The sequence below is a fragment of the Colletotrichum fructicola genome, assembly GCF_000319635.2.
Source record: "Colletotrichum fructicola Nara gc5 chromosome Unknown KSG_Nara_v1_contig07, whole genome shotgun sequence".
Classification (NCBI taxonomy): domain Eukaryota; kingdom Fungi; phylum Ascomycota; class Sordariomycetes; order Glomerellales; family Glomerellaceae; genus Colletotrichum; species Colletotrichum fructicola.
In genome coordinates, this window is record NW_027094057.1 from 2745786 (window position 1) to 2760600 (window position 14815).

At 51.8% G+C, this 14815-nt stretch overlaps 5 protein-coding genes across 5 annotated transcripts; 2 read left to right on the top strand and 3 right to left on the bottom strand.

Annotated features, from left to right (window-relative positions):
- Positions 1-1091: 1091 nt before the first annotated feature.
- Positions 1092-2066, top strand: CGGC5_v012477 (uncharacterized protein; the record flags this gene model as incomplete). The annotated part of the gene is made up of 2 exons (XM_032034027.1): positions 1092-1199; positions 1347-2066. The coding sequence occupies 2 exons, from the start codon at positions 1092-1094 to the stop codon at positions 2064-2066; spliced, it is 828 nt and encodes a 275-aa protein (XP_031886631.1).
- A 318-nt stretch (positions 2067-2384) lies between these two features.
- GUP1 (Glycerol uptake protein 1) lies at positions 2385-4494 on the bottom strand (the record flags this gene model as incomplete). Its single annotated transcript, XM_032034025.1, has 5 exons — positions 2385-2491; positions 2556-3417; positions 3471-4049; positions 4110-4177; positions 4236-4494. The coding sequence occupies 5 exons, from the start codon at positions 4492-4494 to the stop codon at positions 2385-2387; spliced, it is 1875 nt and encodes a 624-aa protein (XP_031886629.1).
- A 1222-nt stretch (positions 4495-5716) lies between these two features.
- Positions 5717-6994, bottom strand: CGGC5_v012479 (uncharacterized protein; the record flags this gene model as incomplete). Its single annotated transcript, XM_032034022.2, has 3 exons — positions 5717-6125; positions 6180-6706; positions 6752-6994. 3 exons carry the CDS (start codon positions 6992-6994, stop codon positions 5717-5719), a joined length of 1179 nt encoding a protein of 392 aa, XP_031886781.2.
- Positions 6995-7945: 951 nt separating this feature from the next.
- On the top strand, positions 7946-9457 carry CGGC5_v012480 (uncharacterized protein; the record flags this gene model as incomplete). The annotated part of the gene is made up of 1 exon (XM_032034020.1): positions 7946-9457. One exon carries the CDS (start codon positions 7946-7948, stop codon positions 9455-9457), a length of 1512 nt encoding a protein of 503 aa, XP_031886782.1.
- Positions 9458-11398: 1941 nt separating this feature from the next.
- On the bottom strand, positions 11399-13519 carry rglA-0 (putative rhamnogalacturonate lyase A; the record flags this gene model as incomplete). Its single annotated transcript, XM_032030415.1, has 10 exons — positions 11399-11471; positions 11531-11632; positions 11693-11915; positions 11971-12075; positions 12127-12442; positions 12494-12721; positions 12779-12828; positions 12876-12947; positions 12999-13074; positions 13130-13519. The coding sequence occupies 10 exons, from the start codon at positions 13517-13519 to the stop codon at positions 11399-11401; spliced, it is 1635 nt and encodes a 544-aa protein (XP_031890277.1).
- Between the last annotated feature and the right edge of the window lie 1296 nt (positions 13520-14815).

Below are 14815 nucleotides of genomic sequence, written 5' to 3' on the forward strand. Positions count from 1 at the left end.
GGACACGCCATCACTGTGGCTGCTGCTGGCTGGCTGTCTGTTGTCCTTGCCAATCAAAGCCACTGGGCGTCACGGCGCCCACTCATCATTCGCTGGTATCATACGTTCCTCATCGCGGTCCAGTTCAGTGATGCCACGTGCAGCCACATCCCAGATGCTGACCGGCGTCAGCGATGCGCAGCCGGCTCTAAACTTGGGCACTTGGAAGTCGGACTAGTTACCAAGGCTGAGCTATATTCTGGTTGCAGCTGAGAGATGCTACTAGGCCATCATCATGAAGAGATATGGTCGGTTATGGCATCAGAAAGCCTACTCTCGATGGATGGAAGATTGAAAAGTAGCTCCATCCCTTTTCAGCAACCACGTACCCAACATCGGGCTCTAAATCTAAATGTGTACTGAACCGTTCGCTCCCCACATCATCTCCGGCCACCAAGCTGCAGCAACGGTCAAGACCCTCTTTCGGGACCAGGACCCTGGCCCTGATTATCGAAAGAGGAAGCAGGCAGTAAGAAACGGCCACTTCCCGTCGGCATCAGCCACAACGCCGGGGCCGTGTCTTAATCGCGTCCCGACGTGTTTGCTGAAATAGAACACTACCATCGTCAGCTCGGCACTGCATTCCGGGTCACTCTGAAGGTGTGAGAGAAGTCTTTGGAATGCTCCTCCTCAACATCGACATATCGTAGATGTCTTTTTCCCATTCGCATTCATTCCGCCGCTGTCGCTATCCTTCTGCAGTCAGTGTTTTCTATTAAGACACGAATACACAAAATACACAGGCATTCATAAAGGCCAAGTTGCACACGACACCGAACCCATCTACCGCGGTACTGTCAACAGCAAGCCCCGGGCTGCCAGGTCACCCCGGCAGCGACGTGATTGCGCTTTTCCTGGCGACGGAGGCACACCCTTGCGACCTTACGACCCGCGCCGAGAGCCAAGGCCCACCACGTTCAAAAACCTCTTGGGTCTCGATCTTCCCACTCCCAGGGCTCAACTCCAAAACCTGAACATCGTCAACAAGCGAAAATAACGGTTTTTACACCTCCTCAAGCGGTGTAAAACCCCTCCCTCCAGGGCAGATGAAGATGTTCGCTGCCTTCCGCTTCGGGAACGATCTCTGGGATCCATCCTACCGCTTCGAGACCTCGTGGCTTCTGTCTCCCTACCTGTTGGCTGCTTGTCGCGCGCTGATTGTGAGTGTTTACTTTTCTCCTATCCTCGCATCCCCGAGACGACTCTTCATTTTATTGTCTCTATCCTCCCGGATTTGTACCACGTTCCCTGGCTTCAACCCCGCTCTACGCCTTTCTCAATTGGAAGCTAACGATGACCCCCCACAGAGTCTCTACATCTTCGTCACCCGCTTCTTCATCATCGGTTGGACATGCACCCACGCTGAGGATGGCGGCTGCACGATTGTCGGCCAGAGCTTCTCATACTTCACCGTCCTCACCTACTGGGGTCTAGCCTTCTACTTCCTCGTCTCCGCCATCCACACCTTCACCTACGCGCACTCGGGCTCCCCTCTCCTCGACCGCTTCCCGCGCCCTCTGCAGGCCCTCCACGCCTTCTACTACACGACCATCACCACCTACCCGTTCATCGTCACGATTGTGTACTGGGCGATTATCTACTCGGGTCCTTGGTACGAGGAGGAATTCAACGCTTGGAGTAACGTCTCCCAGCACGCAATGAACTCGGGCTTCGCCCTGTTCGAGATCATCATCCCCCGCACCAGCGCCGCCCAGCTCGAGTGGGTGCACATGCTCTGGCTCATCATCGTCCTCGCCCTGTACCTGGCCCTCGCCTACGTCACCCACGCCACGCAGGGCTTCTACACGTATGACTTCCTCGACATCCAGAAGAACGGCAGCGGCAAGACGGCGGCGTACATCATCGGCATCGCCGTCGCCGGTATCGTCTTCTACCTCATCGTCAAGGGCCTCATCTGGCTCAGGGAGTGGGTGACGGAGCGCAAGCTGGGCATGGACGGCAAGTTTGCCCAGCAGCGTTTCCGCAACTACGACACCGAGCTGGGCACCATCAACAGCAAGCACTAGATATGCATGGCTTGTGTATGTGTCCATATGTGTCTGTACATTTTCCATTTGTCCGCGCCGAGTACACGGTCGGCGCTTACGGGAACGTTCATAAAAAGAAGACTTGCAAGGAGTCGGGCATTCGGGTGGGAGCGGCTGCATTGATCATTATACCCCGAGGGACGGTATCGGTGTCCCTGTCACCATCTATACCTAGGCACGAACAGGACAGACATAGAAGTAGTAGTAGTGTACAACAGCGTCAGCTGTCTCGTATGGTAATACAGGTAATTTTAAGACGTAAAAAGCTGGCTTTCTATGATCGTGCTCTCTTTTGTTTTAGCACTTCAACGAGATGCCTCTTCTCATCTCAGACTCGCGTATCTCGAACATGACTTGGACGCCGATGAAGAGCGCGGTACATGCCCCTACGAAAAACATGACGCCTACGCAATGTGTTAGTATGATACACTCGAAAGGTAGAGCGCGAGTTCTTGTGGGGCAGCGTACCTGACCAGTCATGCAGGATACCGTGCAGAATGCTCTGCAGGCCATCTAAACCAACAGCGAAACCGACAAGGTTGGCCGTCATCATCATGAGCACGTTGGCAACGGCGCCGATGCCACACAGCCAGCGGTACTGGTTCGGTCTGTTCTCCCACTTCCTCGCGGGGAACAGCATTCCCGCGAGCACCTCTGGTAGGAGGAACAGGACGATGAGCCAGCCCCAGATCAGCAGGCGCAAGCGGATGTCATGCCACAGTGCTACAAACGTGAAGACGAGGAGGTACGTGGCGATTGAGCGGACGGTCGTGGCCCAGGAGCGGAAGTTTGCACCGCCCAGGGGTATGTATATGTAGCGGATCAGCCAACGGTTGTAGGAGCGATGCCAGGCCTTCCAGAAGGATTTCGGAGACCAGTTGTTGGAGACGCAGCGCAGCATGTTCTCCGGCGCGTCGACGCCGTCGAGGAGGGCCCATAGGCGGAATAGGCGCCATGGGAGGAGGAGTTTGAGCCAGATGATGTGGAGGTTAAAGTAGGAGAGCAGGGAAAGCTGAGAGGGCGTGTAGGATGACCAATTGGGCCCCGCGTGCGAGATGGCGCACACATAGTCGTAATGGAGCACAATTTCCATTGCGAGCAGGCAGAGAGCAAAGCGGACTGCGTAGCGAATGGTGCGGCCCGTCTCGACAGAGGCAGGCGGGTGTCGGAGCTGGTGGATGAAGTCGTTGAAGGTCATGATGGGCCCAACAAGATACAGCGGCGCATAGATCGCGTAGGCGAGGTAATTACGGAAGCAGTAATCCTTAGGAGCAGCGGAAATGGCCAGGCGGTCACGTTCGGAGAGATTGGCGGGGTCAAGTTGCTTCTTCTTAAGGATCTCAGTGCTGGACAATGCGTTTGGGACGGTGGATGTAGTCTTACCTCGAGAGCGCTTCCGCCACGATGATCAAGGCTAAAATAGTAATCCAAGTTGAAACTGATGAGCCGCAGAACAGTGATGTTGAAGAGAATCTCCCAGCGGCCCATCAACCCTCCGTAGGAATCGAGCCAGACACCCCATCGCACCAGGAAGGGGTCTTCCTCTAGTAGGTCCTTGTGCGCAGAGGGTGGTGTGATGTGCCGCGCAATGTTGGCGAACTTGTATCCCTGGCTCAGCTCGTTCGCGAAGAGCATGCAGACGTTGAAGATCCATGTCGCAGCGGGGATGTATCTTCGCGGAAGCCGCGTGGCAAGTTGGTAGTTGATGTAAAGGATTGCTAGGACCTTGAACGCGGAGAAGCCGTGCAGTGCGATGAGGAACACGATGGCGAATCGGTAATCAAAGGAAGCGCGCTGCTCGAGGCGGGCGTCGCCTTGTTCTGTTACCGACTTCTTGTGTAGGTCTGACGGGATCGGGAAGACGATGTTCCAAAGCTTCCGGAGGAGTGGGTGGAAGGTCAGGAGCAGGGCCATGTAAGGAAGGTTCTGGCGGAAGGTATGATATTGCGAGTCGGAAACATCCTAGAAGGGATCGTGTTACAGGAGGCTTCACTTCGTAGAGGGGTCTCGAGGGCGACATACGATTTTACGCCCCGGGATCCAGCCGTCAGATAGGAAGCGCTCGTAGTTGTGGTATCGGGGGTCAGAAGCTGCAGTGACATATCGTTAGCATAGCTACGAGCTCAGGACTCTCCATGAGCCACTCACGCCTCGACACTCCCCAGGCCACCCAGAACATATACGGTATCACCCCTGCGATATAAGCGAGGTAGACGATAAACTCGGGTTGCCTCCATTTTGACGGCTGCGCGCGGCTCTGGGCTTTGCTGGCTGACTCTTTGCTCTGCGCCGGATCATTGCGTGACTCGATCACGGTCTTGTATGGAACGGAGGAGGAATTCGTGAAGCGCGTATCGAGGTTGTCGAGATCGTAGATGCTCTTCAGGAACGTGAGCGGGCCACCCATGGCGGGCGGGCTTTCTGCTGCTGCTGCTGCTGGCAGCTGCTCTGCTTGGAGCTTCGAAGCGTGTGGGGAGCGAGGGGGGAAAGGACAGCAGGTGACGGTTCTAGATCATTGTCAATCAAATAACGGAGAGTCCCCAGGACTGGTGTTGTTGGAAGAAGTGAGTTGGTTTCTCCCGGTCAGATGGTGGTCGAAATGGGGCGTCGTGGGATGTCTCGTGTCCGTGGATCGCATTTCCGTCCCATGTGTCCAATTGACGGGACGGTTATTTTTGAAGCAAGCTGCTGGAGACATTGGAAGGGCTGCTAAGCTAAGCTCAGACAAGCTACGTGGGACCCCCGTAATGCGCAACCTGCCAGTTGCACCGCCCGCAAATTCGGGGCATTTCTGGCCTTCTAGAGCGTCCCAATTGGCGGGGGTGATCGACAATACCCCTTTTTCTGCACTGGGGGCCGGTTCGGGGTTCGCCTCAGGTCGCATGCGCTGTGCCTCGGTCCCCCGGTTGCTGCACTGCATTTGCACCGGATTTTGGGGAGGCTTGGTTGGCCAATGGCGTGAAACAATTGCCAATCATGAGACGCCAACTCTGCAACGCGCAACGTCGACTTCCTCAACTTCTGAATCAACTCTTCGCGTTCACATTGAAGGTAACATTAGAAAGCCACAAGGCTTCTTTGTCAAGGAGCAACTTCGAAACAAAGAATATTACCAGGTCTGTCATAGCTCACGACTGGGAGAAACAAGCGGCCAAAATTGCGGCCACTTCCTCAAGCCCGACTACAGCTCTGAGGTTATAGGCAAATTCACTTCACGATGCCTTCACATATGACCATACCCGTTGGAAAACTCGGGATCCCGTCCGCTCCCCCATAGATAAGCCAATGAGGGCTGGAGTAGTAGTCAGGTCGGTGACGACTGGCGAATGCCTGGTGTTGTATGTTTTTGCTCCCAAGTCTTCCTTTTTAGACTCTGAACCGCCTTCCTACTTGATTTGAAGCTATCGTGAGCCTCGAGTTTTGTTTGGGCCTTTCTCAATGACAGGAATAGAACTAGTTCTCGATTTAACTTTCGGGCAGTTACTCAACAATAGGGCAGCATCAGGACTACAGAAGATGCAGAGAGGTGACCATCCGGGGCGTGTTTGAGATAGTAAGGGTCTCGTGGTGTTTTCTGACTGACTACCGTATCCTTGCTACTAAGTTGAAAGTTCTTGTACTCGCGAATTTCACTCCCCAGAAACCGTCGGGAACAAAAAGGATAGTTCGCTCTGCTCGAACCACGCCTTCTTCTTACCCCAAGCATTGACAATAAACTCACTGCCGATCCGAGCAACATCTCGGGTTTGTTCACGAGTCTCCATTTCTCGCGAAATGGTGCCAAAACTGATGAGATGGACCCCCAGCTGGAGGGCGATTCGGAGAGCTGAGCTCTCCGACAGGTCATCTAGTCCCCTGCAGTAGCCCTCAGCAATCCACAGGCTTGCTGCTGACCCCTGACACAGCCAGATTGCGTATAGCTCTCCCAGCATCTCCCCGTGATCCATGCTTGGAACTCCAAGTTGGGCGTTCTCCCAGTCTACCACATATATAGACGTATCAAGGTTGGTCGCGAGTGGTGTGTCACGAATCAGGACACTGTTCTGGTGTTATTCTAAAAGTTTGAGGTAGTAGGAATCGGCTTTAACCCACTTCTGTGGACAGAAGTCCCCATGTATAACCGTCAAGGTCTTATTAACCCCGCGTATCTCCTCTAAGGCCTGCCCCTTTACTTCCTCAAATATGCCCCGCATGTGGCCCAGGATCGAGGGGAACTGGGCGACTCTCTCGAGCAGCCAATCGTAGTTGATCATATGCTTCAACTTCTGCATCTGGTTGTCTTTGTAAAGGGCCTCCTTCAGTGATGAGCCTGTTCCATCCTGCTCGTCGCTTTCCAAGATGCTGTTCGTGAGCTCATGGAATTTGGAAATGTATTTAGCCATGGCGCTACCAATGTTCTGGTATTGCGGACGTAGATCTATGGGCGTGTCTGATGGAGGGAACTTGAGAAGGTGCTTCTTCAAGTGTACCGCATTTGGCAGATACTCTTGAATCTGCGTCTTCGTTTCCTCGTCGTAGACGTAGCATCTTGGGCTTTTGACGGTGATACTGAAGCTCTCCTGGCTACGCAGGCGAAGAGACATCGCCTCCAGCTCTTTCAAACAAGCCGCCTCCACGTTCTATCAAGTATTAGCTGAGTTACTAGATAGCAAAGATCGTCTTACACAACGCTCGATCGTGATGGAGTTGACGGGATGCCGAGCCATGTATGGCTCTCCATGTTTGACCATGACTTCCATCGCCTTGTTTCCATCTTTATCGTCAAATGCCTGCCTCAGCCTTGCGAGGTAGGTGAAGTTGGTTTGACCTCCTGTAAGCGACGTAAGTGAGACTGCAGAATATGAGGTAGCTTGCATCCACTCCTGCACGCGGGACTGGACCTCGTCTGATATCTGCGAAACAGCCATCGCCCCTAGACTGTGAATCAAGGAGTGAAGAAGACATTCATTTCCGCGGTTTGACAGGTTCTCACTTCCGTTCATTAAATGATCCAGCCGCCAAGGCACATTCTGGGTGCCTAGATGCGGCTCATCGCAGCGAGTGGCCATTCATCGTCATGCATGACTGACGTCAGCCCTCCCAAACAACAGCCTGATTATATTGCAACACACTTAAACGGGATATTGGCTGTCTCGCAGGACCCTATCAGAAGGATCTGTATTATTTGATGACCACAATAACTGCAAGATTACATGCTCATATGATGAAAGCAGATGGAAGATGGTGATTAAGTTGCCTCGTTCTTGTGGCTTCCCTTTCTAAGAACTGTGTCTAGGTTTCCTCTAAGATGGGATAGCGTATGATATGGATCTTTCTTGTGCTCTCTCAAGGCATAGAATGTATTTATTAAGGTTGTGTATTGAGTCTTGTCAAGAATTGCCTAGCTGAAATTCCGCTCCTTCCTCTTTAAATCGAGTAAAGGACTTTGTCAGTTCGCGTTCGTACCAACAGTAGCTAGATGGGCAAGAAGAATGGAGTGAGACGGAAATGCCAGTCGTTATTTTTTCCAGCTTCTGGTGTTTTGACGTATGTGAATGGCCGAGGTGTTTGCTCTTGATTGTGGATGTGTTTTGTCTTCTTTCTGTGTGTTTGCCTTAGTGAAAGGCTGAGATGCTTGTGCGACGTCTTGATGGTCGAAGGCAGATACAATCCAAAGCAGCCAGGCACGGGCACCTGCTTTGTATTCGCTCATGCCCGCGAAAATTATTGAACTGAGATTGGTCACTGAACTAACAACATCACCAACTGCCATATCACGTACCTCACCCACTCGACCCTTTCCCCTGTGTCTACCAACTCATTCTCCTCATATAGGGCTATGGTGATTGAAATACAATCACCTCGATCCTACTATTACCATGAACGACTTTCACCCTGAATGGATTTGGGGCGATGACGCCGAAACGACCGTCTTCGCCCAAGGGTACGGCAACGATCGCACCATCATCTTCAGTTTCTCTCTCGACGCATCCAAGCCTCCAACCTCTCTCGCGAATCGCATCTGCGCTTGTATGCATGGAACTGAGGTCGATGACGCATCAAAATCATTCAAGGACAGCGCGGCCATGCGTGAGGCCTTGTGGAACGCGGTTCGCGATGTGTGGTCAGCCTGCTCGACAGACAAACGAATTTCGCAACCAGACGTTGTCTTCGCCGTCGATCATCACGATGATGCAAGCTCTTCCAGTGATGTGCGCTGGAATGCTTATTCTCACCCACTCTTTCAACGCTACATTAGCTATCTCCGTGACAGCGAAAGTATGTATCTCCAATCTTTCTCCCTATTCCCATTTTCGTCCTTCTCACATCCCTCGCTTTCTGGCATTTCGTCGACCGTAATTTACACCGTGAAAGTTGGCAAGACCACTCTACTCCCGAACGACGAGCAAGTTGAGTTTGCCTCAATAGTCCGCTACGATCAGCTGGGCGGGCGAGTCTGTGCGACTCGAATTCGTCGCATGGACAAAAGCTCGAAGGACTTCATGGTCTTCAAAGGCATCGACTTTCGTACCTTCTTAACGTACGCTGATGATGAAGGCGACAAAACCATTCGCCACATGATACATGGCTGGCACAGATCCAACAATCTACTTCGCAATATGCCCAAGCATCCCAATGTGCTCTCAGCTCCGTCGAAGCTAGTGACCTATGGCAGTCAGGGTGGGGTGGTCTGCGGCACACTGCAGCCGTTCTACGTGGGGGGCGATTTGGGATCTCGCATAGAGAACAGTAACGCCCTGAGATCCCGTATTCCCCTTGCTACCAAGGTCCGGTGGTGCACCGACATGGCCGCGGCGGTCGCCCACACTCATCGACAGGCCAAGACATATCACATGGACATCAAACCTGGCAACTTCTTGATCGACCAAGACGGCAACCTGGTCCTAGGAGACTGGGAGCAGACGGATGCGCCAACAACGACCATCGCACCAGAAGCCGATGGAACTTGGGACGTTGAGATGGAAGAAGAGGGCGGCGGCCCTGCTGGCAATGGGTGGAATCGCCCACGTCTTCAATACACCAAGTATGAGGGCCCACCGCGCCGCAATACTGAGGAAGACGTACTCGGTGACTATCCATGGAACACCTGGAACGTGTTTCCTGGCTGGAGTGCAGAACATCCACTGGCTCTTGAGCTTGCTGAGGTGTTCAGCCTGGGCCGAGCGATGTGGATGCTTTTGCGTCAGCCGGACATGGATTTCGATGAGATTGAGCATCCGAGCCAGCTCAAAACCAGTTGGGAAGGCGCCGAGGACATACCCAGGGCGTGGATGGGCATGACATATCGGTGCATGGCGAAAGATCCAAATGAAAGGCCGGACGTAATGGAGGTCCTAGGTTTCTGGCAGGCTGAGAGGGCAAACTTTTAACTCAGCAGTGTAGAGTGTATGAAGTCTAGTTGATATGAACAAGAGGGGCTCAACTCATTTGGACAGTAAAGGGTAACTAGGCAAAAGATTCATTCAATTGTAGGCGAGACAGGTGATGTAGTTGTAGTTGATTGGACGCTTTGCGGTACCTTTAGGTGTCCATATCGTGTTAAGAACCCCCAAGGCACCGACTCGATCATCATCGTGGACATCTACGTTTTGACCATCATTATAATTTACCTTGATGTTCAAGACAGGAAATCCCGCAGCTCAACCATGAAAGGTGCCTCCGCGGTCTTGAGAGGTTGCCCATTGATGTCAGTACGAGTTACATAAATACCGGTCGTCTAACTTTTCTCTTCATCCTCATTGTCTGCAATGATCGTTTCTACGATTATTCGTTCGAACACCAAACCCCATCATCATCGCGTCTGCCTCTCAGCCAAAACCGGCCACAATGTGTGTAATCAATACTTGGTTTTGCCGTCGTTGCCAATATCCCTGCGATCGACTCATCGACGTCTGTTCTGGGGCTCTTCAAACAAACCCCAACCAACCGCGTCAGCACAGACACATAGGACGCGATCTTCCACCTTTTAACCCACCCAAAGGCTGCGAAAGGTTTAAAGGGGTTAGCGCATGGTCTGATCAGGACTGTTCTGGCTGCGCTTCACAAGACTCGACTCCCTTTCACCTCCCTCCAAGCACTTGGTCACGACCCGACTATGTGGTTCATAGCCGACCCCAATTCAATCAACAACCTCAACCTCGACCAACCCCGCACAATGCGCGGCACGGAACGTCTGAAACCCCCGGGTGGCTCGAATGGCTAGTGTGTCGGACCACTATATTCGGAAGTGGTTGTTGGAGAGCATTCATGGTCGTCTGGGGTTCGGTGGCTCGATCTCACTTGATGAATTTGATCTTAATGCGAGGTTTTAGGGGAGTTGTGGCCAGATCCTAAAGAGAGTAAAGAAAACGATAGCATGAGTCGAAACGGAGCTGACGTCTATATGAACACAGACAGAAAAGGATATGAGAAACGGAGACGCCGACTTTAAACAGTGGGCATGCACATGCGATGTATGAATGGAATGGGAATCTAGAAGAAAAGCTCATACTATAGAGGTTTGACCAGTTCGTCTTCCGGAAAGACCACAGATCTATTGTTCGGAGCCTTGGCTAACTCATATCAAATAGCTACTACAAGATTTCTTTTTTTAAAAAAAAAAAAAAAAAAAAAAAAAGACTGGCGACGACAACACATCTTTGACTCAACGAATCACCCATCTCGAATGACATCAGTGTTACCATCGTCGAACCTAGGTACATCGGCTTCGGCTTTATTGGTGCTGGGCGACCATACCGCTTCCAGTCTACCCTACAAAGACCAAAACAATGTGCGAGATCTGGCAGCGCTTTTCTAACGTCTGATCCATGATGAGTCAAGTTACTATCCACCACTGCGACGAAGCGACGGACCGGGGGCAGAAACGAAGACTTAATCTTGATTTTTCCCATGTAGCACATGGTACAACGTCATTCAGAGGATGCGGGAACAAACGCCTAGGACACTCATGGCGCAACGGCGGATTACCTTGTGGAGTTTCACATGAAATAGAATTATTTGGGAAAAACATCTGATTTTAAAGTGAGAGATAGACATTGCTCGTTGAATTTCTATAGGATTTAAACTTATTGCAATATGAATTGGAAGTTTTCGACCCGACAGAGCACATAGACATGTAGAAACTTGCGTCTCCAAGGAGCATGTGATTGGTATATACGCAGGCTCAAGGCCCCGAATGATATATTCACTGAAGTATGTACAGCTTTGAAGAAATGTATGTGACAAGATATATAGGAGTAGTTTGACGGTGAAAACAACCGCGAAACGTGGGTGCTCGTTTAGTTCCTGAGTATCTGTGGACATTGCCTGGTTTAAGCAAGCAACTCAACCACGTCAAAAGAGACGCCAGGGCTGAGAAACTTTGTGCCAGAGCTGCCGGAAATACTGTCGTGAAGTGTTAGTCTGATCCACAAAAAACTTAGTCGGAGTACGGGTGGACATACACGTTGATAGTGAGAACCTGCCACTCGCTTGTGCTCTGGATCCAAGCGGTTTGAGGCACAGCGTAAGTCAACTTCACATTGTTGCCGCGCCATGTTCCGACACTTGCATCTTTGTTAGCTTCTAACTTTCTGAATGAAGCATGTGTAACCTTGAGAACTTACGTGAGAGATCGGGTGCTGGCCTGGTTGGTGGCGGCAGGGAGGGCAGAGGCCCAAGAGTTGATATTGATGGAGGGCCGACCGCCAATGTAGCCTTCCGTGATACCAATGCGAACAGTGTGACCAGCTGCGAGTTGTGCGGTAGTGAGCTTGAAGTAGATGATGTAGCCGCTGTTGACCTCCTTCCACATGTAACCCGGAAAGCGGTTGGTCGAGTGTGTGCCCACTTTGCGGAATTAGATTCCATACTCAAGAGTGATTGCTGGACCTAGAAGACTCACCAATGAAGTTTCCAGCGTTCCAAGTTGAAATGCGGGTGTCGGAGGGATGCATGTATGTAAGCTTTACCGGGGTATCCTCAAAGTTGAGGAAGCCCTTGGGGGTTCCTGTTGTAGATAGTCAGACAGGAACCCACACTTTCTAGTGCCAAAACTTACCGTCCCACTCGCCGATACGCCAGATAGTAGCATCATCTTCAGGGTCAACACAAGTGATTGTGTTCACAGCGGTGCCCTTGCCAGCAGTAATGGTCACAGACGAAGTGGCGACCTCGAGCTCGTCCTTGTAAACGGTCAAGGTGTAGGTGCCAGGAATGACCTTTGTGATAGACCAGGCGCCACCAGAACCGGCTGTGCCCCAGTATTGAGCGTTGGAGTTGCTAAGGCCAACGACGTACGTCTTGCCGCTCTTCATGTTGGCCAGGCCAACACCACTGGCATAACCACGGCCGGAAGCCGGGACCCAACCGTCCAGCTAAACAAACATCAGCTATTGATCATGGATCAGGCCTGATTTCGTACTCACACCGAGGTCATCGAACCAGGACCAGTCGGCCTTGCGGGCGAAGAGATTGCTATTGGGGGCCTCGCCGTTGGTGAAAGAGATAACGGAGGGTCCCTGGAGACCAGTGCGCATGGGGTCGGTGTGACCCATGTTATAGTAATAGATGTCGTACAGGTCCTCTCCAGTGGGATCGGCGCGGCGAACGAGGGATCGGAAGAAGGGACCGCCGGAGGCCTTCTCGTGGTTGCTCTAGGTTTCAGATGTTAGCGGTGACACATGAAGGCAAATCTGCACCGCAACACTTACTCTGATCATGAACAAACCGACATCGCTCTTCGTGCGGCCGACGTAATCGTCTTCAAACAGTCAGTATGTGCCAAGAAAGTCTCGAAACAAATCTTACAGTCGATGGTTCGGCCATAGTTGGAGCCTTGGTAGTGCTTGCTCTTGGTCAGACCCGCGCTGTTCACATTGACTTTGAAAAGTTAGCACAACCTGACCATCTCCATGTTTAGAAACTACGAACTGTCTTGGGCTTCGATGATGGTGCTATCGGCATCGTAGAAGTCGCTCTCGGTCGAGGCATGGCTGAAGATTCCGCCCTGTCATTTCCGTTAAATTCAGACTCCCGACGAACATTCTCGACCCGTCACAGACCTTGATTCTAACAATGTAACGCATGGCGGACACAGAGTCGTCCGCCTTGTTGGTGAAGAGGTAGACATTGTTGTTGCCGTAGCGGACAAAGATCCAATGCTTCAGAGTACCGTGGACGACGGAGACCTTAATCACGTTGGAGTAAGTGGTAATGCTGACCGTGCTGGTACCCAACCCAGACTCGACGTGAGAGTTCTTGCCGCCCCAGCCGTTGTACTCGACGCCCTTGTAGTTGAGCGAGGAGATGTCACCGCAGCACTTGGTGACCTTGATAACCAGGTCGGAGCCGGAGTCGATCACATATTCGCTGCCGTTGTCAGTCCAGCCCCAGGCCGCGAAGACGGCGGAGGGCAGGAAGAACAAGGAGAAGAACAGGGAGAGAAACAACATGGTTGTTGCTGTTGTTGTTGACAGAATTCCAGGTAATGAGTGAAGAAAGAACCACAGCTGCAGTGTGGTCCTACTGGTGTAAGGGAACGACAGAGGGCTACGAGAGCAACAGCAACGAAGGAGATCCCTCCCCTTCGAGAGAGAGCGGGAGCGCAGCGGTGTCCCATTATATTAGCTTCTCATATCCCTAGGAGGCCCTGTTCACCAACTCTTCAGCAAGTGCCCGCCTGTCCGCCCATCCGCTCCGCCCGCTCCCAAGACCACATCTTTTGCCGTACCGGCCGATAGCGTGCTTGGGAACCCCCCTTAGGCTTGATCACTTGATGAGACGTCTTTGGTGGAATAGATTGGGTGTTACACTGGAAGAGGATGTGGTGCGTGCTTAAGCTGCCCTGCCGGCCATGGGTTCTCGGAGGCATTAGCCCTACCGGGCCTCAAGTCCGCGGTCCTTCACCCCACTTGTCATATCCGGTCTACACCCATCACCCCGGCTCCGAGATTCCAGAGTGCTTTTTCTGCCCATTTCACAATCACCCCCTTTGAATCCTCTAGGATCCTTTTTGTCATTCGAAAGAAGGATCGTGGAACAATAGCGTCCGTGAAGTGCCAGCGGGTTGGTGGAATTCGAAGAAGCTCTCCGCTCTCCCAACGCACCACCAACGTTTATTGTGCATTGTACTCGTCATCCCCCATCCTTGACTCGTTTAAGGTAGTATTCAAGCATATTGTTTATTGGAACTAGGCAGTTCATCGTTGTCCCGCAATCTTCTTACACTTCGTGGATGTTTCCACCGAGGTCTCGGTCTGACTGCCGACGAGTCCTTGGCCTGAGGGTTACACCCGCCCGCAGATCCAAGGCTTGATTCTGCTCCTCAGATGCTTCGTTGGCAAGCGGCCTCCAGCACATGCCGATCATTGTCCCTGAACCCTTCCGCCTGGCGGCACTCAACTAGGTCGGGGCTAATCCTCCGTTCAGTACCGAGTGCCTGCGTTCCGTCCCCACTCAGCCCACTGAATACAGCTCCGCTACCACGCGTCGAGCTACCGAGGAGATGGGCCACGATGCATGTTATTCACATCTCATTTGAGGACTCCAGCATTTATCTTCCACCTTTCAAGCCTAGCTATATCCAATTTATAGAAGCTTACGCTATACTATAAAAATTCTATTTATACTTTAATAGATATTTACTATATATTATAATACTATTTATAATAACTAGGAAAACTTTAATCTAAGTTTATAAAAGTATTATTAATAACTTTAATAGTTTATAAATAATTTATTATATAAGA